This window comes from Thamnophis elegans, chromosome 4 (genome assembly GCF_009769535.1).
Source record: "Thamnophis elegans isolate rThaEle1 chromosome 4, rThaEle1.pri, whole genome shotgun sequence".
NCBI lineage: Eukaryota > Metazoa > Chordata > Lepidosauria > Squamata > Colubridae > Thamnophis > Thamnophis elegans.
Genome location: NC_045544.1, coordinates 142,455,948 through 142,480,820, shown reverse-complemented (window position 1 = coordinate 142,480,820; position 24,873 = coordinate 142,455,948). Strand labels below are relative to the sequence as shown.

The 24,873-nt window shown below is 62.8% G+C and overlaps 2 protein-coding genes across 3 annotated transcripts; one reads left to right on the top strand and one right to left on the bottom strand.

The window, feature by feature from the left end:
- Nucleotides 1-70: 70 nt before the first annotated feature.
- RPA1 (replication protein A1) lies at nucleotides 71-15,127 on the top strand. 2 transcript variants are annotated; one of them, XM_032215749.1, is made up of 17 exons: nucleotides 71-152; nucleotides 264-314; nucleotides 741-819; nucleotides 1,623-1,731; nucleotides 4,331-4,419; nucleotides 7,185-7,280; nucleotides 8,421-8,529; nucleotides 8,952-9,054; nucleotides 9,478-9,546; nucleotides 9,689-9,881; nucleotides 10,295-10,434; nucleotides 10,663-10,811; nucleotides 11,784-11,916; nucleotides 12,446-12,622; nucleotides 13,362-13,469; nucleotides 13,845-13,931; nucleotides 14,408-15,127. In XM_032215749.1, the coding sequence occupies exons 1-17, from the start codon at nucleotides 111-113 to the stop codon at nucleotides 14,516-14,518; spliced, it is 1,845 nt and encodes a 614-aa protein (XP_032071640.1). In that variant the 5' UTR covers nucleotides 71-110; the 3' UTR covers nucleotides 14,519-15,127. The 2 variants fall into 2 exon arrangements, with proteins under 2 accessions (XP_032071640.1, XP_032071639.1); XM_032215748.1 differs by having other exon boundaries at nucleotides 7,182-7,280.
- Nucleotides 15,128-22,215: 7,088 nt separating this feature from the next.
- Nucleotides 22,216-24,399, bottom strand: RTN4RL1 (reticulon 4 receptor like 1). The gene is made up of 2 exons (XM_032216160.1): nucleotides 24,372-24,399; nucleotides 22,216-24,103 (listed from the first exon to the last, which is right to left on the bottom strand). Exons 1-2 carry the CDS (start codon nucleotides 24,397-24,399, stop codon nucleotides 22,782-22,784), a joined length of 1,350 nt encoding a protein of 449 aa, XP_032072051.1. The 3' UTR covers nucleotides 22,216-22,781.
- Between the last annotated feature and the right edge of the window lie 474 nt (nucleotides 24,400-24,873).

Genomic DNA, 24,873 nt, shown 5'->3' with positions numbered 1-24,873 from the left:
CCCTTTCGGCCAATCGGGGGCGCCGGCGGGGGCCACGTGACAGCGGCGGGCGGGGCCCGGCAGAGCGCGCGCGGGAGGAGGAAGAGGAGGAGGCAGCAGGAGGAGGCGGGATGGCGGCGGCGGCGGCGAGGCTGAGCGAGGGCTCCATCGCGGTGAGCGAGGCCGGCCCCGTCCCGGGGGGAGTGGGGGGGGTGTCTCCCGGGCCCCCCCTCGGCCTCCCCCGCCGACTCTCTCTCTTTCTCTCCCCCCCCCCCCCATTGCAGGCCATGCTGCTGCAGGCGGAGCCGGTGGAGCGGCCGGTGCTGCAGCTGATCGTGAGTAGCCCCCCCCGTCCCCCCACGACGCTTCTCCCGCTCAGTGACCCTTCCGGCCTCCCCCCCCCCCCCGCCCCACGGTCACTCGGCCTGAACCTACGACGGTTTCAGTGTCTGGGGCGTCACGTGAGTCCCTTTTGCGACCATGGGGGAGCCTGACTCACTTAACAACCGTGCCACTAGACAACTGCAGTGACTCACTTAGCAACCCTGGCAGGAAAGGTCGTAAAATGAGGGAACACTCGCTTAACTGTCTCACTTAACAACGGAAATTTTGTGGCCGTAAGTCAAGGACTGGCCATGTATTTGGAGCGCTGGGTCCGGTTTTCGTCCGTACGGTTGAGGAGACGCCTTCCCTGCCACCAAAGGCAGCCCTGCGGTTGGGAAGGAGCCCCCCAGCTGAGCCAGCTGCGTTTCTCCCCGCAGAGCATCCGCCCCATCTCCACGGGGAACGGGCCCCCTCGCTACCGGATGCTGATGAGCGACGGCGTCAACACCCTCTCCTGTAAGCACCCAGGCGCCTTGGGGGGCTTCGGAGGGAGGACAAGGGGTCCTGAGGGATCAGCACCTGCTTGTCAGTGAAGGGACCCTCCCAGGCGTGGGGTGGGGGTGGAAGAGCAGCCTCGGGGTGGGGGGGGACGGCCGTATCCCCTGGGAAGATCTCCGGTTCAGCCATTCCTCCTCCCCCTCCCTGTGCTGAGGACCCCGGGAACAAGCACAAGGCTTCCCATCAAGTTCAGAGGGATCGAAATCCTTCCCAAAGCCCCTCGGATGGGAGGGCTGATGGGTGCCTGAGGCCCTGGTGGGAGCGGGCGCTGCAGGAGGCCTATAAATGTAGGAAGGGGCTGGTGAGGGCAAATGCTCCGGGAAGAGGAGCCGCTTGCCTCGGCCGGAGGCCAGGGCCTGTTCAACAGGGCAGCCCTGGTCGGCACCCCGAGGCCTCTCGCCCAGGGCAGCCCAGCGCTCCTCGGGACCCCCTTCTTGCCCTGGCTCTGCTTGTGAGGGGGCTCTGGGCGGGGAGGCTCAGCCAGGGAAGAGCAGGAGGGGTTCGGTGCATAGAGGCTCCAGCGCAAGGCCCCAAAATTAAAAAGCCGTTGGCCCTTTGGATGATTGCGACCCTGCAGCAATGCCACGGATTGTATTGCAAACCTTTGATCCAATCCGGCTTGCGAAAGGAAAGGCTGGTTTGCGCCTGGGCCCCTCATCGGACGACGGGTGAAAGGCAGCCGAGCTTTTACACTTCTCTGTGTGGGGAGAGCACTTCCGGCCTTCCAGATGTCCTCACGCCTGCCGCTCTTCCCTTTGCAGCTTTCATGCTGGCCACCCAGCTGAACCCTCTGGTGGATGACCAGAGCTTGACCGCCAATGCCATTTGCCAGATTGACCGCTTCATCGTGAACACTCTGAAGGACGGAAGGTAACGGCTGAGTCCGGAAGGAAGGATTGGGGAGGGGGTCCCCCGAGGGTGCCTGAGGGGAGGGAGGATGGTTCGGATGCGTCTGTGAAATGACACATGTCCCCATTTCCATCCGCCCACGGAAATCACTGAATCATTCCTGGCGCACAGAGGGTGAGAAAAGAGGGGGGAACGGGGGGGGGAGCTCTCCCCTGCTTTAGGGGGAGATGCGACTTTGTTGTGTTCTCACAGAATAACAAGCCAGAATTGCCAGTAATTGTGCCACCAAGCCCCCCCCCGCCCAACGTCTCCCGTCTGGCCCCTCCTGAGGGTGAGAAGGCCTGAAGACAGAAGCCGAAAGAAAGAGGGCTTAGGCTGAGGCACTCAGCTGCAGCTCTGGGTTCAAACTAACTTTGGTTGTAGGAGAGGCGGGCAGGTTCCGGGTCGAGGGCAACACAAAGGATGCCTCTTGTGGGAGGAAGGTACAGAAATCCCAACCCCTGCGAGGTCCTTGGTGCCCTCTGAGCTCCTTTCTTTTCTCAAAGACATTTAATTATCAAAGGAGGGAGCAGATGATCTAACAGAGTTGGAAGGGACCTTGGAGGTCATCTAGTCCAACCGTCCAAGGAGGAGACCCCACTACGCCATTTCTGAGCGATGGCAGTCCAGTCTCTTCTTGGAAGCCTCCAGGGATGAAGCTCCCACAACTTCCAAAGGCAGCTTCTCTTTCACTGGTTGATTGTTCTTCACTGTCTGGAAATTCCTTCTTTATTTCCAGGTTGAATCTCTCCTTGGTCAGTTTCCATCCATTATTCCTTCTCTGGCCTTCGGGTGCTTTGGAGAATAGGTTGCCTCCCTTCCTCCTCTTTGGGGCGGCCCCTCAACTATTGGAAGATGCTCTCCTGTCTCCCCTGGTCCTTCATCGTCTGTTTGAGCCTCTAGTCCCCCGATCATTCTGCTTGCTCTTCTCTGCACTATTTCTAGAGTCTCAACCTTCTTTTTATAGTGTGGTGACCAAAACTCTTCCCTAGTTGGGACGGGTGTGTGTGTGTGAAACGTCTGCAAGAAAGCAACCGAGCTCAGAGAGCCCCAGGGACCCCGCAGCTCAACCCTGAGTACAAACATTCTCTTCTGTCAGCCCAACTTACCTTTGAATGGCATCTGAGTGGGCAGGAGCTGGCCCAGAAAGGAATCGTAGTAGACAGCGCCATGAAAATGCCACCCGGCTCAAGGCGTTGGCAAAAGAAAAGAGAGAGAGATCAATATCCTTACAGCCTTCTGCAAATCGGTGGTGATACACGCTTGGAGGGGGCCTGGTCCCTCCCCTTCAGAAGGATGCTTCAGGGGCACCAAAGGGACCCCAAGATCATTGCAGGCAGCTCCCTTACAGCTGGGAGGGGGGGAGGCTCTTTGGTGTGGAGATCAGGAGGGGGGGCACCAAATCAGGCAAAGCACAGGGCAGGCGGAGGGGGGGAGGGAAGACCAGCTGTGGTGCCAAATGCAGGGCCACTGAGGGGCCCCTCCTGCACCCAGCCCATAGCTGAGTGGGGAACGGGCGAGATGGGAAGGGGAGCTAGGTGGGTTCTCAGTGGAGGGCTGGGTCCCGTGGCCCTCAGCCCGTGTGGGGATGTGCATGTGGGCTGTTCTTGGCCGCCGTGCAGGGTCTCCCCACTGGTCACTGTGGGCCGAGGCAGGACCACTGCGTCCTCACAGGAACTGGGGCAGAGTCCGGGCAGGGGGCTGGGCGCCAGTCAGGTGGTGCATGGAAGCGCCTGTCCTCTTGTGGGAGAGCAAGACAGCCGGCTGTTCGCCTCCAGCCCCTCCTTGCGGGAGACTGGAAGGTCATAAGCCGAGCCTGGGGGGGATGGAAGCGAAGCCGATGCGACTTCCCGCTTGGCGTCTCTCCTGGCACCAGGCAGGCCGGGAAGCGCTTGGAGGAGGCAGAGGAAAGAACGGCTCCGTGAGTTGCAAAATGGGGAGGGCGAGGTCACCTTCAAGCGGGCAACTCGGGCACCGAGAGGGAAGGGGCTCCGCAGCCCTTGAGAGCCTCTGCCAGAGAGAAGGTTTTTTTTGGGGGGGGAGATCCAGGCTCTGACTTCAGCCTGGCTCTCCCTCCAAGGAGGCTCTGCCCTTCGGGTGTTTGTGACTGCCAGTCTGACCGCCTCGACCCTCCATGCCGCTTTTGCTGGGCAGCCCCCCGGGGCCCTTCGGATGGGCTGATGGTCCTGGGCTCTGTGCGCCCTTCGCCTTGTGCCTGGAAAACACTCTGGGATCGGTAGAGGAGCCAGACTGCGGTGGCCATGGGGCTCCCTCGGGTGGCCTCTGCAGTGCCAGCCGGGAGCTCAGCCCACCTGGGCCCTCTGCCTGCTTCGGCCGTTGCCTCTGTCCGTTACGGGCTGCCTCTGAGGGGGCCTGAGGGTCCAGCAAGCTCCCTCCGCCTGGCCTCCTTTTCAGCTCTCGATAAGCGCCTTCCTTTTTAGCCCTAAAAGAAGCGGGGAAGCCAGGGTCCCCGGGAGCCGTTTCTGGCTGATGGGGAGAATCCGAGGGGAGGCTGGCTTAGGATTCTCCCGGTGGGCCCCTCCGGCAGCCCCCTGGAGCCAGCCCCTTTTTCTCCTTGCAGGCGAGTGGTGGTCCTGATGGAAATGGAGGTTCTGCGGCCGGGTCATGCGGTCCCCGCCAAGATTGGGAATCCGGTGCCGTACACCGAAGGTAAACCGCCTTTCCTGGCTGGCCCTTGGCAGCTGCCTTTTGCCCGGAGCCTTTGAACCTGGCTTAAACATGGCTGCTTTCCTGCCCCTCCTGCCTCTCCTGATCTTCATTGGGGTAGGTATTTGAGGGAGGGGGGATGGGCATGGAATCACAGGGCCCAGCAGGAGCCGCAGCAGGTGGCATTCGTGGGCTTGGAGCCGCAGGGGACAGGCCCACTTCAAGAACCGTGACCGGCCGTGATTTGTGGCTGAGCCACAGGGGAGCCTCGTGGGTAGACGAACGTTGCCTCGGGGTGAAGAGATCAAATGCTCTGGGTGGCCCATGGTCTCTCTGCCCAGGGAGGGGCGCCAGGCAGGGGCACCAGCTCAGCCCTTCCCTGAGGTCGCCCACCCCGTCCGCAGGGGCTCCCTCTGGCGCCTCCCAAGAGCTGTGAGAGCCCGTGGGGCGCATGGGAGTTGGGCCCGGCTTCTTTTAACTCTGGCGCTTTAAACCCTCGCCAGCCGTTTCCTGAAACGGAGGGGCCGAGGGGAGTGGGGGGCTCCTAGAATCCCAGGACCCCCACTTTGGGGGAGGGAGCGGAGTGTGGCTCTCCCGGCTGCATTGATTTGTTCAGCTCTCCTCATTGCTGTCCAGGGTTTGGGTCCAGCTGCACTGGGGCATCCGTTGCCTGGGCCCATCGCAGGACAGGGGCAGCCCAAGGAGCTCTTTCTGTTCGGGGGGTCAGAGCAGGTCGGCCTTGGGGATCCCTTGAGCTGAAGCCCTTCTGGAATCCCTGACCCCAGTGGCTGCGTGGGCCTTGCGGGCACCACTCCCCACACACCCCTCTCCCTGATTCCCGGGAGGGAGGGGGGAGGCATGTAGTTTGTCCTGCCGGCCGACTGCAGAGAGGCCACTAAGCAGAGCCCCTCCCCCCCCCTGGACTGCTCAGCTGAGGTCGCCCCTCACCCTGGAGGCTTTGGCAGAGTCGCTGCTCCCTCCGGCCTGGAAATCGGAGGTGGAGCTGCCTGCGTGAAGCAAGCCGGGCCCCTCCCTCCCGCCTGGAGCCCTGGCAGGCGGCTCTCCGTGCCTCTTGCGCTGCCTGATGTAGGAGGGAGCCCCACAGCAGCTCCGTGGCCTCTGTGGTTCCGTGGAATCTGTTCCCCTTCCTCCTCCCTCCTTGGACTACTTTTGTCCTGAAAGGGCCGCTGTGGAGGCTCCCCCTCCCAATGCCTCCCCACCAGTTGAGCTGGTCCCCTTTGGGCCGCCAAGTGCTCTGAAGGTGCCCACTGGCATGCCAGAAAAGGGACCCCTCCCCCCCCCTGGGAGTGGGGCTGGAGAGCAGCTGGCAAACACCCCCCCTGTATGAGCACACAGGGCGTGCGTGCGTAAGAGAGGCTTTCCACTGGGGGGGCCCAGAGGGAGGGACGGGGGCTGCGCTGGCTCCCCACTCTCGGGCAGAGCGCCAGGGAGGAAGTTCTGCAGAAATCGCTCCGCTGAGATCATCTCACACCTTTAGCGCTGCACCCCCTCCACTTGGAGCAGAAATCCATTCGCCTGCTTCACATCCTCGTCGGGCGCCTGAAGTGCCCCCTCTGCAAGGGTGGGAGGGAAGTTCAGAGAAGAATAAGGGACAGCAGGGGCCGGAAGAGGAGCCTCCCGAGGGCTGCAGAGGGGCTCTTCCGCATTGTCCTGGGGGGGGGCAGCAGCAGTGGGGGGGGGAGCCTGGGTTTGCCACAAGGCTTGGCTCTCCTTGGGGGCTCCCGTGGGGTGCTCAGAGCAGCTCCGGCCCTCTGCCAGGGATGGGGAGGGTGTCGCTTGCTCAAGGCCCCCCCCCCCGGTGGTGCCTTTCCGCAGGGAGCATGGGGGGGGCTCTGTCCAGGAAAGGGGGGGGCTCAGGGTATGCCAGCCGATTTCCCATCAGCCGTCCTGGGGGAGGCAGGCCGTGCGACAGGCGAGAGAAGGCCGGTGTGCTTGGGGGGGGGGCTTTGAGTGGAGCTCCCCCGCCAGCCCCAGCTCTGCCCTAGTTGCCCCAACTGGGGGCAGCGGCAGCCCCGGCTTTGGCTGGAAACCCCTTGGGCGAGCTGGAGAAGCAGGTGAAGAGGCTGGGATTGGGGTCAAGGGGCCAGGTGGGCCTCCGCATCAGCCGGCCGGAGAGGCTTCAGGTGTTTTCCAGGCAATCCCCCAAAGGGCCGGCTGGGTCAGTCCCTGCAGGTGGCCTGCACCCTCCTCCTGCTTCCCTAGGGATGGGGGGGGGGGTTGGAACGCTTCAAAGGAGCCTCTCTGGCTAAATGGGGGGGGGGGGGGATTTGGGGCTTGCAGCTTCCCTTGGCTTCCCCTGTTCCTCCCTGCCTCTCAAGCCGAAGGAGCCCCAGCCTCTCTGGGTTGGGGCCTCCTTCCTCGGGCAGACCGAAGGGCCCCAGCCGGCGGGTGAGAGAGGATCCCTTGCATGGGCCCCATTTCCTTAAGAAGGGCCGGTTTTCTGCCCCGTGAGCCCCTAAGGACCCCGCCCCATCAGTCTGGGGGCGCAGCGGTTCCAGGCCACTGAAAGGTCCTGAGTGGGGGCCACAGGCTTCCTGCCCCCCCCCCCGGACATTGGCGTGCCCCCTTCTTGTTTTGCCCGAGTCGATGCCCCCTTTGCTCTGAGGGGGGCAGAGGGGGAAGGAGGGGTCCCCGGTGGGGGTGGGGGGATTCAGGCGCAGTGAGGCCTCTCCCGGCCTGTGTGGGTGTCCGCAGGGAGAGCGCTGGGCCACTCGCCCCACAAAACCCTCCTCTCCCCCGAACAGCAGCTGGACAAGCAGAGAGGCAGCCCGTGGCCACCAGCCCAGCAACCAGCCCTTTCCCAGGGAAGCCAGCGGGGCTCCAGAGGGGGTCTCCGGATGCAGGTGAGGGGTGGAAGGGCCTTTGGGGGGGGGGTTGCTTCTCCTTCGGCTCTGCTTCTCTTCAAACCCAGGGCTGGGAGCAGCAGCCGAGCGTCCGGCTCCAGCCTCTTTTCGGCCCTTCAGAGACGGGGGAGGCCTTCGGGGCAGCTGTCCCCCCCCCCCCCCCCCGGAGGCCGTGTCACAGAGGGAGCTGCATGTGGCCGCCAGGAGGGAGGGGCACCGTCCCCAAAGCCAGTCTCCCCCCCACCCACCCTGCCCCATGGAGTGAGTGGCAGGGGAGGGGCCCTGCTGGAAAAGCTGCCCCCTGGAAAGAAGGGACAGACGGGCACCCTGAAACAGGCCTCTGTTTCTGTCTCTGGGCCCCCAAAGGGAAGCCCCCAGCCAGGCAGAGGGCCACCAGAGGGTCCCGTGGCTTCTCCCGCTGCTTTGATGGGCCCCTGGCCCTGAGCTGGGCTGGCGTCCGGGTGGCCGGGGGCCTTTTGTTAGAGGCGGGGGACTCCCAGCTGGAAAGGGAAGCTGGCACAGAACTGAAAAAACCATTCCTCAGCCCCGTCGTCAGGTCACAGCAGAGCTTAATGAATAATAAAGGATCCGTCATCTGCAGAGCTGGCAGATAATTATCGCAGGCGGGGATGTTAATTGCTGCTCCAGGAGCAGAGCCTGCCTGGCCTTGGCAGGTGACAGACAGCTTCATTCTTTCCAGGGAGACCCTCCCTCCCCCCCAAGTGCAGGAACCGACATTTTGGGCCATTTGTGCAGGGACAGGCTCCAGCAAGGCCCTGGGAGCTGAGTCCCCGGAGGGCCTGGGGCCCTTTGTAGGCCAGAGCCCCTCCATGCCTGGGCTTCTGGGGGGGGGGAGGTTAGTTCCCTGTGGGAGCAGTGAAGGGGGAGGGGTCTCTCCTAGGCCAGAAATGGGGGTCTGTTTCCCGAGGACGCCGTCCTTAGTTGCTCAGAGGGGGCGGCCTTGGCTCTCCCCTGGTGCCAGATGACCTGTATGGGGGGGGGGCAGGGCGTTGCTGGCTACTGAAGGGCCCCTTTCTCCGGGGGACAGAGTCGGTCCCCGGGCGTCCCGGGGCAGCTGCTTGGGGGCTTGGCAGCAGCCCAGGTACCAGCGATGACGTGGGAAACTTTGCTTTATCCCAGGTTCTTCCAAACTGCTGGGGAAGGCGGGGAGCAGCAGCCTCCTGAGCACCCCGGGGGGCTCTCAGGTCAAAGTGGTGCCCATCGCCAGCCTGAACCCTTACCAGTCCAAGTAAGTGGAAGGCTGCCCTGGCCACCGGCCCTCCCGGCGTCCCCTTCCTTTGTGCGGCCCAGCAGCGGTGGTGGGACCATGCCCTGCCGGGGGGCGGTGATTGATTCTGGAGTACTGGGCTGCAGAGGCCACATCTCAGTTGTTGGGGAATGGGGCGGTTCAACAAACCCAAAGGCTAAATTACTTCCGGGGGAATCGGGGCCCATAATAATAAAGCCAGAAATACAAACCGTTACAAGAATCTCAGTAGCCTACGAGCCCCGGAAGGGAAGGGTGGGGGCAGGGCTGAAGTGCCTGGGGGCCGTGTTGCCATGTGGAGGGTGGGCCGGCCTGGGCTCCCGCTGGGGCTGGGGGCCTCGGGGTCTGTCCTGCCAGAGGAGCCGGTCCAGCTCCCTCTGTGGCTGCTGTGTGTGTCTCTCCAGGTGGACCATTTGTGCCCGGGTGACCCAGAAGGGCCAGATCCGCACCTGGAGCAACTCCCGCGGGGAAGGGAAGCTCTTCTCCATAGAGATGGTGGACGAGAGCGTGAGTGCCGGGCTGCCTTGGGGGGGCCCTGGGGGCTGTTCTGGGAAGGCGGAGCATCACGGGCTGGACGGCTGTGGGCAGGACCGGCTGCCGTCCCCTCAACCCCCCTGGAAGGCGGCACTTCGCCTGGGCAGAGGCCTTGAAGTGGGCACAGGAGGAGGGGCCAGTTCTAAGCTCCCCTGGCCCTTTCCAGCTCTGTGGAAGAGGGGGGGTGGGGGGGCTGCTGGCTTTGGTGGGGGGCTGTTTTACCCGCTAGATCTTCCCCCACGTGCTTCTCTTTGGAGTTGATCGCTGCGGGCAGCCTGTCCAGAACGGGCAATCAGGACGGGTGGGGCCCCATGGCCAGAGGCCTGGTCAAGGGGCTGCCCTGGGGCCTCCCTGGAGTTAACCGCCTCCCTGAGCCTCCTGCTTCTTCTTCTCCAGGGGGAGATCCGAGCAACGGCCTTTAACGACCAAGTGGACAAGTTCTTCCCTCTCCTGGAGCTGAACAAGGTGTGTGTGGGGGAGTGTGTTGGGAGGGTTGAAGCTCTGAGCGTGGGGCCTGGCGGAAGAGCCGCCTGCAGTGGCTGGTCCTCGCTTAGCGACTCCCCTGCTGAGCTGCCCCTCAAGGCCCCCCTCTCCACCTCCTCCTCAGGTCTACTACTTCTCCAAGGGGAACCTGAAGACGGCCAACAAACAGTACACCTCCGTGAAGAACGACTACGAGATCACCTTCTCCAACGAGACCTCCGTCGTTCCCTGCGAGGACGCCGGGCACCTGCCCTCCGTCCAGTTCGACTTTGTGGCCATCGGGGACTTGGAGAGCGCCAGCAAGGACTCCCTCGTGGGTGAGTTGGCCCCGTTGCCAGGAGTGCGCCCACGGGGGCCCATTCGCACTCTCGGGTGGGACTGGGGGGGCTGCGCAGCTCCAGCTTTGGCGAAAAGCCCCACCCGTTAACAGCCGCTGCGGCATGAGGGCCCCCCCCCCCGGGGCTGTGTTGGCTGCCGCCAGAGAAGCTGCCCCGAGCTCCCCTTTCGGGGGCCAGATGCCCAGGGAGGGAGGCTGCGTCCAGGGGGCCTGCAAGGGCGCTGCCCCCCCCCCACCCGGGCAGGGGAGCCGCCCTCCTTGTGGACCAGGGAGCTCCTGGGGCTGAAGCCGAGGTTCTCTGTTGTTGGGGGGGGAGGGAGGCTGAGAAGGGCAGCAGAGGATGGGATCCCTCCTGGGGGGTGAGGGGGGGTTCAGCCTGGCCTTCTTTCCCAGACGTCATCGGGGTCTGCAAGAGCTTCGAGGGGACCCAGACGGTCACCATCAAGTCTTCCAACCGGGAGGTCTGCAAGAGGGAGCTGCACCTGGTGGACACGTCGGGCAAGACCGTGACCGTCACTCTCTGGGGCGCGGACGTAAGTGCTGGGGCCACTGGGGCGCTGCTTCCCCACCAGGCTGGGCTTAGGACTGCTGGGGCCCAGGGCAGGGGGGCTAAGGGGAAGCTCTCCCTGCTCTCCACAGGGGCCGGGGGGGGGAAACGGGACAAGCAGCTCTTCTTGGCCCTTCAAGGCTCTCCTGGCTCCAGCCCCCCCCCCCCCCCCCAAGGCTGCCCTGACGGCCTCTCCTCCCTCCCGGCTCTGCAGGCGGAGAAGTTTGACGGCTCCCGGCAGCCGGTGGTGGCCATCCGGGGGGCCCGAGTCTCGGACTTTGGGGGGCGGAGCCTCTCTGTGGTTTCCTCCAGCACCCTCCTGCTGAACCCCGACTGCCCACAGGCCTTCAAGCTGCGGGGCTGGTAAGTTTGCTCTGCGCCCCTGGCGGTTCGGTCGGTCGGTGGGGCAGGCAGGGAGGCCGAGCAGCCAGGGGTGTGCGGTGCCGGTCCAGTCGCCCTGTGGTTCAGGGGAGACTGAAGGGACGGCCGGCCCTCCTCTGCCCCCCTCTCCAGATTGAGCTGCTGAGGCCTCCAGGGGGCAGCCCACCCCAAGCCTGTTCAGAGAATGGGGGTCAGGTTCCCCAGGAAGGTGGGGAGGAGCTGAAGGTCCAGGGTGGGGACGGGGCTGCTGCCTGTGCTCAGAGGGGGAGGTGAGCCCATGAATCGGCTGAACCCACAGTGGGCCTTTTCCCTGTGGGCGGGGGGGGGGGCTGCCCTCCTGCTGCCTTCTGGGTGGCCGCAGCCTGTCTGCCTGGGAGGAAGCCGTGAGGGCAGCCGTTTGGGAGCCCCCGTCGTCCTTCCCCAAGAGAGTGAGGCAGTGATGCAGAGGGTGGCTGGGTAGGAGCGCCAGGGGCCGCAGGAACTTCTCCCTCTTCAAACCCAACCTCCTCCCCCTCAGCAGGGCTGAGGCTCCCAGGGACCCTGCCGGCTGTGGCTGAGCTGCGGCCTCCCCCTGTCACGGAGGCCTCTCTGCCGCCTGGGCCAGGCAGGCCAGTTGGAGGGTTGGGCTGGCAGGGCAGTCCGGCTGCTCCCGGCTCCGTCTTGGGCCGGGCAGCTTCCTCCCAGGTTTCCTGGCTGCCCTCCCCTGGCCGAGGCCCCGCTGCCTTCCCTCCGGGGAGCAGCCACAGTGCAGAGACCAGCCAGGCAAGGCGGCTCTTGGCTTCCCCGGTTATAGGCCACTCAGGTCCGAATGAGAAGGGGGCCGATCCTGCCGGGCCCTTTGGGTGACCCATCCGTGCCGGACCCTGCAATCATTTCCCGTGTGGCTCATGGAGGGAAACACCCCCCACCCCTCCCCAATGCTTCCTCTGGGAATAAAGGCCCCTTTTCCTCCAGGTTTGACTCGGAAGGGCAGCACCAGGAGTGCGTCTCCATCTCTTCGGGGCGGGGGGGCCTGGCGCCCGGGGGCAGCTCCAACTGGAAGACCCTGAGCGAGGCCAAGGCGGAGAACCTGGGCCAGGGAGACAAGGTGAGATGGGGGGGGGGCTTCCCTGGTCTCTCTTCAATATCTCACAATCAACGGAAGAGGAGACCCCCCCCCTGCACTTACGGCCACAACGGAGCCAATGTTTCTGTTGCTAAGTGAAGCAGTTATTAAGCAGCCCCGTTGTTAAGCGAATCCAGCTCCCTTCCTTGGAACGGTCCTGGCCAAGCGGGGGGTTGGGCTGGGAGACCTCCGAGGCCCCTCCCACCCACCTGGGGCTTCTGTTCCGCTGGGGTCCCGTCAGCCAGGCGGGGCTGCCGTAACTACCGGCCAATTTGACCAGGCGGCCAGCGGGGGGGGGAAGCGGCTTCCTCTCATTGCCCTTGTGACTTTGGACGGCTGCCTGCATTCTGGGGTCGGCTCTTCATGCCACGGGGTGGCTGGCAACGGGATTCCGTGGAGCCGTGGCCTTCTGGGCAGCCCAGGGTGCAGGGACTGCGTGGTGGGTGCGGGGCAGGGCCTGGCGCAGCCTCTGGGCCTCCCCACCAGCCCTCCTCCCCCCTCCCCATGCCAGGCGGACTACTTCAGCTGCGTGGGCACGGTGGTGTACCTGCGCAAGGAGAACTGCATGTACCAGGCCTGCCCCACCCAGGACTGCAACAAGAAGGTGGTGGATGAGCAGAACGGCCTCTACCGCTGCGAGAAATGCGACCGGGAGTTCCCCAACTTCAAGTACCGCATGATCCTCTCGGTGAGTCCCAGCCAGGAGGGCAGCTGGAAGGGCTGGCGAGGGGCACCTGGGGAAGGGACCTGCTCCAGGGCAGAGGCGTCCTGGGTTCAGTCTTCAGGTGCGACAGCCCCCCCTCCCCCATGGGAGGAGCTGGGTGCCCCCTCTGCCCACCCCCCCATCCCAGGCCTTTGGGGTGAAAGGCAAAGGTGCCCGAGACCCGGCATGAAAGCATCCGGGGTTCAAGCTCCCTCATTTGGGAGACCCCAAATCAAATGGGGAGCCTGGGTTTGTAGTGGCGCTTCTGGGGAGCCCCAGGCAGAGGAAGAGGACTGGCCCCGATGGGGGGCTTCAGCCTTCTTCCACAGCTCCTCTGGACAGCCCTGGGGGGGTGGAGGGAGGGAAGCCTCCATGGGGGGAGCTGTCACAATGCAGCCGTCGGGAGACGGCTTGTCCTGCCTTGCCATGTGGCCAGGTGCCTTCTGACAGCCTCCCTCCCTCCCCTGGGGACAGTGTTGGGTGGCCCCATGTCCTGGCTGAGCCCCATGTCCTGGCAGCCCCTTGCCCGGCCTCACGGTTTGGGGGCAGAAGGTTGCATCCCGAAGGAGTCTGGGCCACCCTCTCCTCCCCAGGGGACCCACAACTGGACCTCTGGAGGAGAAGGAGGAGGAGGCGGCTGGGCATGGAGGGTGCTCTGGGCAGGAGGGCGCAGGTCGGGGGTCGAGGCCGGAGGGCTCCAATTCTTCCTTCCTTCCTCCGCCAGGCGAACATTGCAGACTTCCAGGACAACCAGTGGCTGACCTGCTTCCAGGAGTCTGCGGAGGCCATCCTCGGGCAGAACACGGCTTACCTGGGGGAGCTGAAGGAGAAGGTCAGGAGGCCCCCAGGGGCTGCCCCTCTTCTGGCACCAGGAGGGAATTTGGCCCCTGGGCTCTCCCCTCACTCTCCCCCGTATTTGTAGACGTGTGGCAGCAGCTGGCACAGTTGGCCCAGCCTCCCACTGCCCCCCCCCCACGCCATGCTCTTTCCCAGAAGGAGGAGGCCTCCCTCTCAGACCAATTGGGGGGGGCGTGTGTCTGTTTCCATCCTGTCGTTGTGGGTGGGGGGCTGAGCCATGGCAAGGGAGTGGGGGCTGACCTCCCTGCGATGCCCCTGGGAGCCAAAGCGCCCACAGCCAGTGAGGGCACGGGAGGCTCTGACCGGGTGGGAGGACTGACGGGGGGGGGCGTCTCTCCCTCCTGCCCAGAACGAGCACGCCTTCGACGAGGTCATCCAGAACGCCAACTTCACCTCCCACGAATTCCGCATCCGAGTCAAGCTGGAGACATTCAATGTAAGAGGATTGGGGAGAGGGGGGGGGAGCAGGCATTGGGGGTGGGGGGGGCTGGAGAGGTCTGCATCATTGTGCAGCTGTGATGTGCTTGCAACCCTGCACCCCCCTCCCTCCCCTCTGGAGCGCTTGCAGGGTTCGGGAGGGGGGGGCTTCCCTAGATGGGTCAGGATCCCACCAGGCAGGGCTGGGGGGGGGGAATGGGACAGCAGAAGCTCCCTTTGTGGGGCATTTCCAGGGACTGCCGTGGGGTGAGCTCTGGGGCTGCTGGCTCTCTGGGCCAGGTGGGCAGCCTACCTCCAGCCTCCCTGAAGGGAGGGGGCCATGGGAGCGGGGGGGGGGGGTTTGCTATGGTGGAGGCCAGGCTGCCGGAGCCTCCCGCTTCTCAGCACAAGGGTCAGGGGTTCTTGAATGCCCGGGACTCCAAAGCCCATGGGGCAGCAGTGCCCAGGCTGAGCTGCCTTCTCTCTCTTTGCAAGGATGAGTCGCGCCTGAAGGCCACGGCCGTGGAGGTGAAGCCCATCAACTTCAGCGATTACTGCCAGAGGCTGATCATGAACATCCGCAAGAACGCCGCCCGGCTGGGCTGAGCCCCCGAGCAGAGCAGGAGATGGGCGTGGCCCGCCGGCCCCTCTCCCCTTCCACCACCACCCCCATCGCTCCGCAGCAAAGACCCCTCTGCCCTGGAGAAGCCCCCACGAGCCCCTGGCCCAGAAGGGCCCGGCTGGGATGGCGCAGCCCAGGCGGCCTCACTCCTCCACCCCCACCCTGGACAGTTTTGGGGGGTTTTGAGTGGAATTCTTAATGCAGGGTGGATCTCTTCCACGTTTGTCGTTGAATGGGCTGCAAAGTCAGATCCGGACCAGGAGGGTCCCTGCTGAGGGGGGGCGATAAGCGTTGAGTTTCCTCTCTGTCTCTCTCTCTCTCTATATATATATATACACACACATACACACACATACACACACACACACCTTGCCACCACCACCCCAAACACACACACACAGCAGCGCCTTCAGTTTTTCACTTCTGTTCATACCCCATTTTTGGGCTGCCCACTGCAGTCTCTCTCCTCCTCACTCCCCCCCCCTTTTGCTATTTTTATGCAGAGAAAATTATCCTATTTTTCCTGAGAGGAAGAAATGTGGAGGGGGGGCTGCAGGTGCCCCTTTTCTTTCCTAATAAAGAGTGTTCAAGTCTTGGTGTTTTCCAAGTTCTCTTGATGCAAACGCCAGTTGTTTCTCATTACTGGAAAGCAATTAATTAGTTTTCATAATGGATTCTCACTTGGGGGGCCCTTCCCTCGCTGTGCCCAGGCGGCTGAGTGGGTGGGGGTGGCTCAGCCCAGGCTCACAGGTGCCAAGATGGAGCTGCATTTTGAGGGTGATGGGGGGGGGATTGGCCCAGCTCAGTCTGGGGGGGGAAGGGGTGGGGTCAATATGAAGATTATCCTGAAAGGGGGGGCGCTTCTCTGGATGACCCTTGCCCTGGACATTGAGCCCACTGGCTCTCTGACCCTGCTAAAAAAAAGGGGGTGGCCAGAAACTTCCAAGACTGACAAGGCTTGGGGGTTTCTGTCTCATGCTGTGGGGGGGGGGGTCCTGAGCTGACTTGAAGGTGGAGGTAGGGAAGGCAGCCTTTGGGGGAGGGGGCATTTTCTTCTAGCCCCGATCTGCATTGGGGCCCATGCAAAGTCACCACCCTCTTCCGACAGGGAGCCCTTCCCCCTCCCTCCGAGTGGCGGGTGGAGACCCCCGTTTATACCCGAGCTTCCACTCCCAGCACGGAGGCCCTGCGGTGGGGTCAGGGCTGTTCCTTCCCTGGAGGCCCCGGGTCCCCATCCTCCGCGGCCAAAGTGGCCCTGTGGCCTCATGTCCCCGTTTCGAACCGTCTCTGGATAATATAAATAATATTGATCCATGTATTTAATACACTAATGAAACAGACAGATATCGACAATGTAATTAATACACTCCAGAAAAGGCGCTTGCAGGAGAAAGCTGTATTGACCGCCGGGGGCCTGGCACGCTGCCCAGCTCTGCAAGGGGGGTCTTCCGCACGGGCTCTGACTGCTGGGCGGGGGGCTTCCCTGCCCCAAGGGCCCGGGGTCTTGGGGGAGCCTCGTCCCTTGCCACCTCCGCCTCTTGTGCTCCAGGCTCGGCCCCGCTTTCTGGGGCTGGGCGGGAGGGGAGCCAGCCGAGAGAGGGAGGGGGCTGCTGCGCCTCGGCCGAGCCACGGCTGGAGCCCTTCTGTCGCCCCGAAGTGGGGGGGGAGGATCCCCGCTTCCCCACCGCTGCTCGGGCGGACCCTGCGGGGGGAGCGGCTTTCCTCTTCGGAAAGGCCCCGCTCTGCCCCGAGCCGGAGCGCGCCTGGGCGGGGAGGCAGTGCAGCCATGGCGACGGCGGAAACCTCCGCAGCCACCGAGGCTCGGCCCCAACTCCGCAAAGGGGAGAAAGGGGGGGGGGGGTGAGGATGCAGGTCCGCTTTCCACGGCCCCCTTACAGCCTCCCGGCCGAGCCTCACAAGGGCGCAGCTCCGCCGCAGGAGCCCGGCCGGAGCGGAGCCCTAAGCGGGGCTGCAGCGCGGGGAGGCACCGCGGGCACAGCACGAGCAGCCGTCCGAGCCCCCGCCCTGGCAGGCCATCCCCTCCGGCTCAGCCGCCGCTTCAACCCGCCGAGCGCAGCCCCAAGGCGGGCGCGGCTCCTACCGAGGGCGGAGGAGCTTTCCCGGGCCCCCCGCGGGGCCGAGTATCTTGGCGGGGGGCGGCCGGGGGGGGTCCCGTCCCTCGCCCGCCGGGCGGCTAATGAGCTCATCCGTCTCTCTCAAGCTTCCCATTAAAAGATGCCGCCAATATTGCCCTAATAAAATGCATCACTTTTTTGCGTGTTGCATTAGGCCGTATTTTACAGCATCCCATTAAAATGACAAACAGCCCCGGGAAAGGAAGGGGATTTATCGGCTGGCGCGGGAGGCGGCCGGCACGGCATCCCGAACAGGGGCGCCACGGGGGGGTCGGGGGTCGCCATGCGCTCCCCCCCCCGGGTTTCTCTGAGCCCCGTTGCAGCCCGCGACGTCGGAGGCTCTCCGGTCGGGAAAAGGCGCCTGGCGGGCGGAGAGGCAGGGACTCGCTGGCGGCGACCTTGGGCCCGAGAGGCGGAGGTTTCCAGCGGGAGTCCGGCGAGGGCGACCCCAGCGGCTCTCCTGGCCGCGCCCCGACTACCTGCAGCAACCGCTCGGTCGGGTCGCGCCGGGCACAAGACGATGCCCCGCTTCTGCTGCCTGCCTCCCCGGCCGCCTCCGTTGGGAAATTGGGCCTCTTTACAATGAAGGACGCCGCCCCAAATTACACAGACACGCCCCACCCTGACCGCCCCCAGTCGGGCAAGCGGACAGCCCAGCCCAGCCCCGCCGCCCGACCCCACGGGGCCTCGGCGCGTCCTCCGGTGCTGCTTGGCCAAGGGAAGCGAGCGGCGGGCGGCGTCTACTTGGAGCGCTGCGGGACAAAGAGCGCCCGCCTCGCCCGTGACTCATCCGTCCGCGGGGCCCAATGAGGAGGAGGAGGCAGCCCTGCGGCGAAGGAGTCAGAGCACTGTTGATGTTGCCTAGTATGGTAATGAAAGGTCTGCAAGAAAACCACCAAACTCCGGGAGCAGCCAGGACCCCACAGCTTTATCCGAGCTAGAGCCCCTGCAGCCCCACAGGACCCCCTCCCTCCCTCCCTCCCTTGACTGGGCATCTCCTCCCTTCGGTCCCACCCAGGGAGGGTCAACAGCTGGAAGAGACCCCTGCAACAATAGAGAAAGAAAGGTAGAGAGGAGGAGAGGAAATGAGATGAAAAGGAGGGAAGGAAGAGAGAGGTGAGGAGAGGAAGAGGGAAGGGAGGAGAGGGTAGGAAGGGAAAGAGGAAGATAGGAGGAGGGGAGAGGTAAGGGAAGAAGGAAGGGAAAGGAGACGAGGAAAGAAGAAAGTAGAGGAGAGAGGGAGAGAAAGGAGGAAAGGAAGAGAAGGGAAGGAAGATAGAAAGGAGGAGAGGAAGATGGAAGGGAGAAGGAGAGAAGGAGAGAGGGTAGGAAGGGACAGAGGAAGAGGAGGAGGGGGAGAGGTAAGGGAAGAAGGGAAAGGAGGAAGGAAGGAGGTAGAGAAGGGAGGGAGGGAGAAAAGAAAGGGAGAAAAAGGTGGTGAGGGATGGTAAACAAAGCAACCCAAATTGAATCTTATAATTCTATAAATGGAATGACAAATGTGTAAGAACCATGAATGTAAAAAAAGAATAATAACTATGTGAATGTATACCTATAATTGTATATAGAGAACAAAAATTAAAAATATATATATTTTAAAAAAAGATAGGAGCCGAAGGGGGCTTCAGGCCAAGTGACCGGCCACCCCAGTGGCTCTGGGAGTCCCAGAAGACCACCTTGGACCAGGCCCACTCGTGGCCTGCCTGTCCTCTTCCCCATTGGGCACAGGGAGATTCCCAGCCAGGAGGCTCTCGGAGGGGGGGGGCTCTCCGCTCTTTGGCGCAGAGGCCCTGATGCATCAGCGGAGGGGGGGCACCTCTGGACTGGTTGCTGCAAGGCCAGGCCATCCCCTCCCAGGCAGACCAGCCTGGCTTCTTCCTGCAGGAAAGGCGCCCTCCTGGCAGATTCTCCCTGCCTGGTTCTCCTCCTCCTGCCCAGGGGGAATGGCGGGCAGGGCAAAGGCTGGGAGAGTTGCTCCAAGTGTGCCCCCCCCCAGGTGAGCAGGTGCTGAACCTGTCCAGTGAGGGAGCCCTCTCGATTTCTCCACAGGGAAAGGAGAGGGGGGGGTTGGGGTTGACTGGAAATCAGAAGTATGACTTGCTGCCATTTTTTTTTCTTTTGTTTTTAATGTGTTTATTTTTTATTCTTTTAATATGACTTTTCTCCTTTTGAGTGGGAGGCGCCCAGAGTTGGGCAACTAGATAAATCTTGGAAATAAACGAAGGAACGCTTGGGGGCTGCCGGAAACATCGGGAGGAGAGCAGGGGCTTTACCAGGGCAGCCAAGGGACCTGACTCAGAGGAACCGGGAACCGAATTGTCACCCCAGGCCAACCATGTTACACAGGCAGTCACTTGTGGGCAATGCCCGTCCTCCAAGGCAACGAGACAGAGGGGTAGAGGGGCCGAAACACGAGAGGCCAGGAGAAAACGGGAAAGCGCCTGTGTGGATACCTGGGGGGCCCCTTTGGGCTGAAGCCTTTTGGGGCCATCCAGGGTCCCTCGCTTTTATTCACTTCACATTCACCAAGCAGCCTTCCTTTTTATTCGTTTTTCCTTTTCTTTGACAAGGCGTCTATGTTTTCCCCGGCCATTGTTTAAAAAGCACCCATTTGCAGCCCATTCTCTGGGCCAAGAGCGGGAGGGTGAAACTCCCCCGCGTCTGGCAGGAAATCCTGAGAATCCCAGGGTGAAGGCAGCCTGGGTGGCGAAAGAGATGCGGGAGTCCTGGCCAGTCCAGCCAGAGCCAGCAATGGGACGAAGCTGCCGAAAAGGCCAAAACGAGGAGAATCCAGAGAACAGAAGTCCCCACATTCTTAGAGGAACAAGGAAAGGAGCCCGGTACCTTTAGCCTGCAAAGGCCCAGGGGAGACACTCCAGCAGCCTTTCGGGGGGGCTCTCCTCCAGGGAAGAGAGAGGGCTTATTCTGCGTTGCCCCACAAGGCTGGATCCTCTAAGACAGTGTTTCTCAACCTTGGCAACTTGAAGATGTCCGGACTTCAACTCCCAGAATTCCCCAGCCAGCGAATGCTGGCTGGGGAATTCTGGGAGTTGAAGTCCGGACATCTTCAAGTTGCCAAGGTTGAGAAACACTGTCCTAACCACTGCTGGGGAATTCTGGGAGTTGAAGTCCGGACATCTTCAAGTTGCCAAGGTTGAAAAACACTGTCCTAACCACTGCTGGGGAATTCTGGGAGTTGAAGTCCGGACATCTTCAAGTTGCCAAGGTTGAAAAACACTGCTCTAAGAGGACCACCTGGACTGCAGGCGCTGTGGACAAGGCAACCTTGCGGGGGGGGGTGGGGAGTGTGTGTGGATTCCTTTCACTATAAGATTGCAAGTAGGAATTCCAAAGGCTTTAGCAGATCCTACTCTGAGCAGGATCTCGATCGGGGTCTCCAAACTTGGCAAACTGTGGACTTCAATTCCCAGGATTCCCCAGCCAGTCATGAATGATAAAGTTGGAAGGGCCCAGAAGGATCCCCTTGTCCCGTGTCTCTTAACCTGGTCAACTTGTGGACTTCAACTCCCATGGCTGGCTGGTTATTTCTCTAGATAAAGTCCCTTCTAAAGCTATGATTCTGGAACAATCCATCATGAGCTGCAGGTTCTGCTTAACTGCTCTGAACCAGCCACAGTTCAGCAGAACCCAAATCTATAGGGAGACAAGAGTGAGTTTGCAGGATAAAGAGACCAAAGCTGGAACCTACACACACACACACACACACACACACACACACACACACTCCCCTCACACACACACTCCCCTCACACACACACACACACACACACACACACGCCAGGCACAGCCTTCCCCCTCCCTCCCTCCACAAATATCCTTTTCCACAACCAGACTGTGGCTCTGCAACTATATTACAACACCAGACATCCCACCTGCTTTTCTCTGCAGACCAAATACTCAGAATGCTGAGTTCAGGTGGGACTCCAGAATCCAGCCATGGGTGGCGTGCATGGAATACCTCCCAGGTCAGCAGAGGAATCCCCCTCCTTCTCCCCATGGAAAGAGCGGGTATAATAAGCACCCTCCTCAACACACGTTGGCAGAGATTAATTCCTCACAGCAGACCAGGTGTTTGTAGTGGAAAAAATAAACCCAAATAAACAAAAGGCAAACTCCACAACTCATATGCACACACAGACACACCCACAGGGTCTTCTGGATACTTCCTCTTTTTGCCTAATCCCATCAGACCCCAATCAACCCTCCTGAGCCCTGGCAAAGACCCTCCCCCACCCCACCCCACCCCGGCCATCCTGTCTAGCCCAAGGAGAAGCAGTCTGCACCACAGGCAGCAGTCTAGGGAAGCCCCACTCCCCAGGCTCTTCCCATCCCCCAGCGGCTTCAGAGTTTTGTTGCCCCCCTGAAAGACCCATGGGGTTAAGGATAAAAAACAGAAATAATGCCAAGGGGGGGAGGGGACAAGGACCTGCCCAGCCAGATGAATCCAGAGGCATTTCCTGCCTCGCGCCCCCCAAATTCTTTCCCATTTGGGGGGGCTCCTTTCTTGTAAGGCAGGCACCCCAGGATCATTGTGATAAACATGGTCCCCCCTAAGAAGTATTTCTTCCTAACCATTAGAAGGTTGGGACCCCCAAGCTTTTTTCTCTGCAGCTTCCTCTGCTCACTTCCTGCTGCCTTCCTGGTGCTCCAGTTATGAGGCTGTCCGGCCCCCTGCATGATCCTCCTCCCTCCCTCCCTCCCTCTTTGTCTCCACCTTGTGTGGAAACAGGTGGGCTGAAGCTGCTGGAAGGGGGAGAGCCCCTTCCTCAGCAGTGCAGGATGGGGAGCCCCCCCCCCATGGCTAATTCAGGCAGATGCTTTGCTCCCTCTGGTGGTGAGAGTCCCTTTTGCCGGGGTGGGGTGGGGTGGGGGGGCTTGGGAAGCATCCAGTGCTAAGAGAAAGGATGGGGGGGGGGTCCTCAGAGGAGGTGTGCCAAGCAGGCCCAACCACTCCCCAAAATTGGACCTGGCTTGTCTTGACCTGCCGGCTTCTCGGTGCTCCTGCGCAGCTGCCTGCAATTCAGAGGCCTTCTGTCCCCCCCTTTATTGCCCATCCAAGAAGGCTCCCCAGAGCAGTATTCCTAAAGGCCCCCAGCCACTCACAGGCAGGCCCAGCCCTCACCGCCCCCCTGCAGGAGCTCAAGACCCTCCTCTTCCTCCTCCCAGAATCCAGGTGGTGAATAATTCCAGACCTCCCCAAGGGGTCCCTTCCTCCTCCCCCCCCCCCGGCCGACTTTTGTCCCCAAGAGACGGTCAAGCGCTCCTTGCCCAGGGAGGCAGAAGCACAGAGGCCATTTTGTGCCTGGGGGGGCTCTGAGCCCCAGTCGGGAGGTTCCCACCTCTCCTCCCCCACACGACTTAGCCAGAGGAAGAGCCAGGTGCTGAAGCAGGTCTCCCCCCACCCCTCCACCCCCGGTTTCTGAGCTCCTGGCTTCATCCCTGCTGTCCCGGAGTATCACGCAAGAGACGTTGGCCACGGAGGGAGGGAGGGATCCTGTGCACCGGTTTTACTTTATGCGTGAACACAGAGGTTACAAAAGAACGGACACACCTTTCACTCAAGAGTCTCTGCAGGTGCCCCCTCGGCCCAGCCAGCCCGCCCGCCTGGCTCTCTGTGGGCTGGGAGGCTCTGGCTGCTGGCTGGTCTTTCCTGCCAGGGCTGAGGATGCATCCTGAGCAAGGGGGAGATGGGGGTCCTACTGGGGCCGAAAGAGCAGCTGGCGTCCTTCCGGCTGGTCCAGAGGGGAGGCTGGGCAGGGTCTCCTCTGGGTCTCCTCTGGCCGAGACTGGACAAGCGAGGGAGGGGCAGAGCCTGCCGCCCTGCTCAGGATGGGCCCCTCCAGGCCGGCTGGGGAGGGGCAGGTATGTCCTTGCCTTTTGTGGGAGCTCAGCTGGGGCACCAGGAGGGGGCTGGCAGGGCTCCTAACCCCTCACGCCACTCGTACCCAGGGCGCAGGGCAGTCCCAACGGAGCAGTCCCACGCCTGGTTAGCCATGGACTGACGGCCCACGGCCAGACCCTCCTCGGAGGGAACAAGAGTACGCCCTGGTGCTCAGGAGCAGAGAGTCAGCATGGCTCCAGGCGGGACCGGTCAGCGGAAGATCACCACCACCCAGGCCAGGGTCCAGACGAGAACGGCAGCACGGAGGGTCAGTGTGGCCCGGCCCCCTGAGCTCCGCCCCCCTCCCGCGGCCTGCTGGACTCCGCTGGGGGGCGGCACGGGGGCCCGGTGGCACTTGCCCTTCGGCTTGGGCAGCAGGCCCAGGTTGGGCTGGTGCTTCAGGTCCTGCGCCTCCTCGGTGCTCTTCCAGGGCCCCAGGGAGGCCGGCCGGCTGCTCCGGTTGCGGCTCTTGGTGCAGTTCTTCAGGGGCTTCCGGGACCCGGGGTGCTGCCCCGACTGGATGCCGTGGCCCCCCGGTGCGCCCTCCCCCTGCTCCGTGGAAGAGAGGAGGGGCGGGTGGTCCCTGGGGGGCAGCCGGGGCCCGTGGGTCTGGTGCAGGGATTCCGAGGCGGAGCACCCCCGGAAGGCGTCGGCCGGCAGCTCCTTCAGGTCCCGGCCGTGGAAGTGCTGGGGGGCCTCGCAGGGGACGGAGGAGCTGGAGCCCCGGAAGCGGCGCAGCCAGTCCCAGAGCGAGCGGGCCCGGCAGTCGCAGCGCCAGGGGTTCCCGTTCAGGCGCAGGTACCCCAGGGCGGCCAGGGGCGCCAGGGCCTCCCCCTGCAGTTCGGCGAGGCTGTTGTTGAAGAGGAAGAGCAGGGTCAGCTGGCGCAGGTCGTGGAAGGCCAGCCGGTGGACGCTCTGCAGCCGGTTCTGGTGCAGCAGCAGCCGGTCCAGGCCCAGCAGGCCCCGGAAGGAGTGGGGCTGGAGGCTGCGCAGCTGGTTGCCGTGCAGGAAGAGGTGGCTCAGGTTGGCCAGGTCCACAAAGAGGTCCTCCTGCAGGTAGCCCAGCTGGTTGTCCTGCAGGTAGAGGTACTGCAGGTTGTGCAGGCCCCGGAAGAGCCCGCTGGGCAGGGAGCTCAGGCCGCACTTGTACAGGTGCAGCGCGTGGAGGTGGACCAGCCCCTGGAAGGTCTCGGCCGACAGCTCCCGCAGGTGCCGGTTGTCGCCCAGGTCCAGCTCCTCCAGGCGGCCAAAGCCACGGAAGGCTTCGGGGTCGATGAAGGTCAGGTTGTTGGAGTAGATCCAGAGGGTGACCATGGAGGGGCTGAAGTGTCCGCGCAGCAGCAGGGAGATCTGGTTGTTCTGCAGGAAGATGCGCTCGCTGTCCGCCGGGATCCCCTCCGGGATGGTCAGGAAGTTGTGCGACTGGCAGCTGACCGTCATGGGCGAGGGGTAGCAGACGCAGTCGCTGGGGCAGCCCTCAAAGGCCGGGATCGCCAGGCCCAGCAGGAACAGGCAGAGCTCCAGGCATCGCCCTGCAAGGGGGAGAAGGGCCAGAGGGTCAGCAGAGCGGACACGGACACACGCACCACCACCACCACCACCCCAAGCCCTGCCGGTCCCCCCCCCCGTCCTGAAAGGGGTGGCGGCCTGGGCAGTCCCTGCCTCTCCTGTGCCCTAAAGCCGGACAGAGGCACCTCCCGATCCCAGGGTGGATCAAGGCCTGATCCTGGTAACCTGGGTCTGTGTGTCTGTGTCTGTGTGTTTCTCCCTGGCCATCCGAAAGGGACTTGCACTAGCCACCTGCTCCTTTGGCCTCCTGGGCATTCATTTCTGAGCCCAGCAGAGAGGGCTTTAGCCAGCCCTGGTGCCCCCACTCCTCCCTCAGCCCCACACCAGCTGCCGCCCTCCCAGCCACCCTATTCCCGAATTCTGCGGAAGAAGAGCAGGATCAAGGCTAGTCATCCCCCCCCCATCATAATCTATTATTTATTCTCTGAAATATTAATGCCCTGCCCTTTGCCAAGTGGCACCAAGGTTGCTATAGCATCCGACTGCAAAAGACCTTTAATTGCCATTTGGTTTTTAATCCCCCCATTAAATATTCACTTACGGTGGGAGCACAAGGGAGCTGGGGGGCAGGTGGGATACCCTCGGCCTCCTCCGCTGCTCCCTAAGACCAGCCCCCTCTTGATTCTCTGGGGTGGAAAGCGAACCGATCAGGAAGCCCCCAGGTGCCCCTTGCTCTTGTCCCAAGGCTGGGACTACAATGCCCAGAAGGCCAGGCTCTCTGACTTCTTGGTCC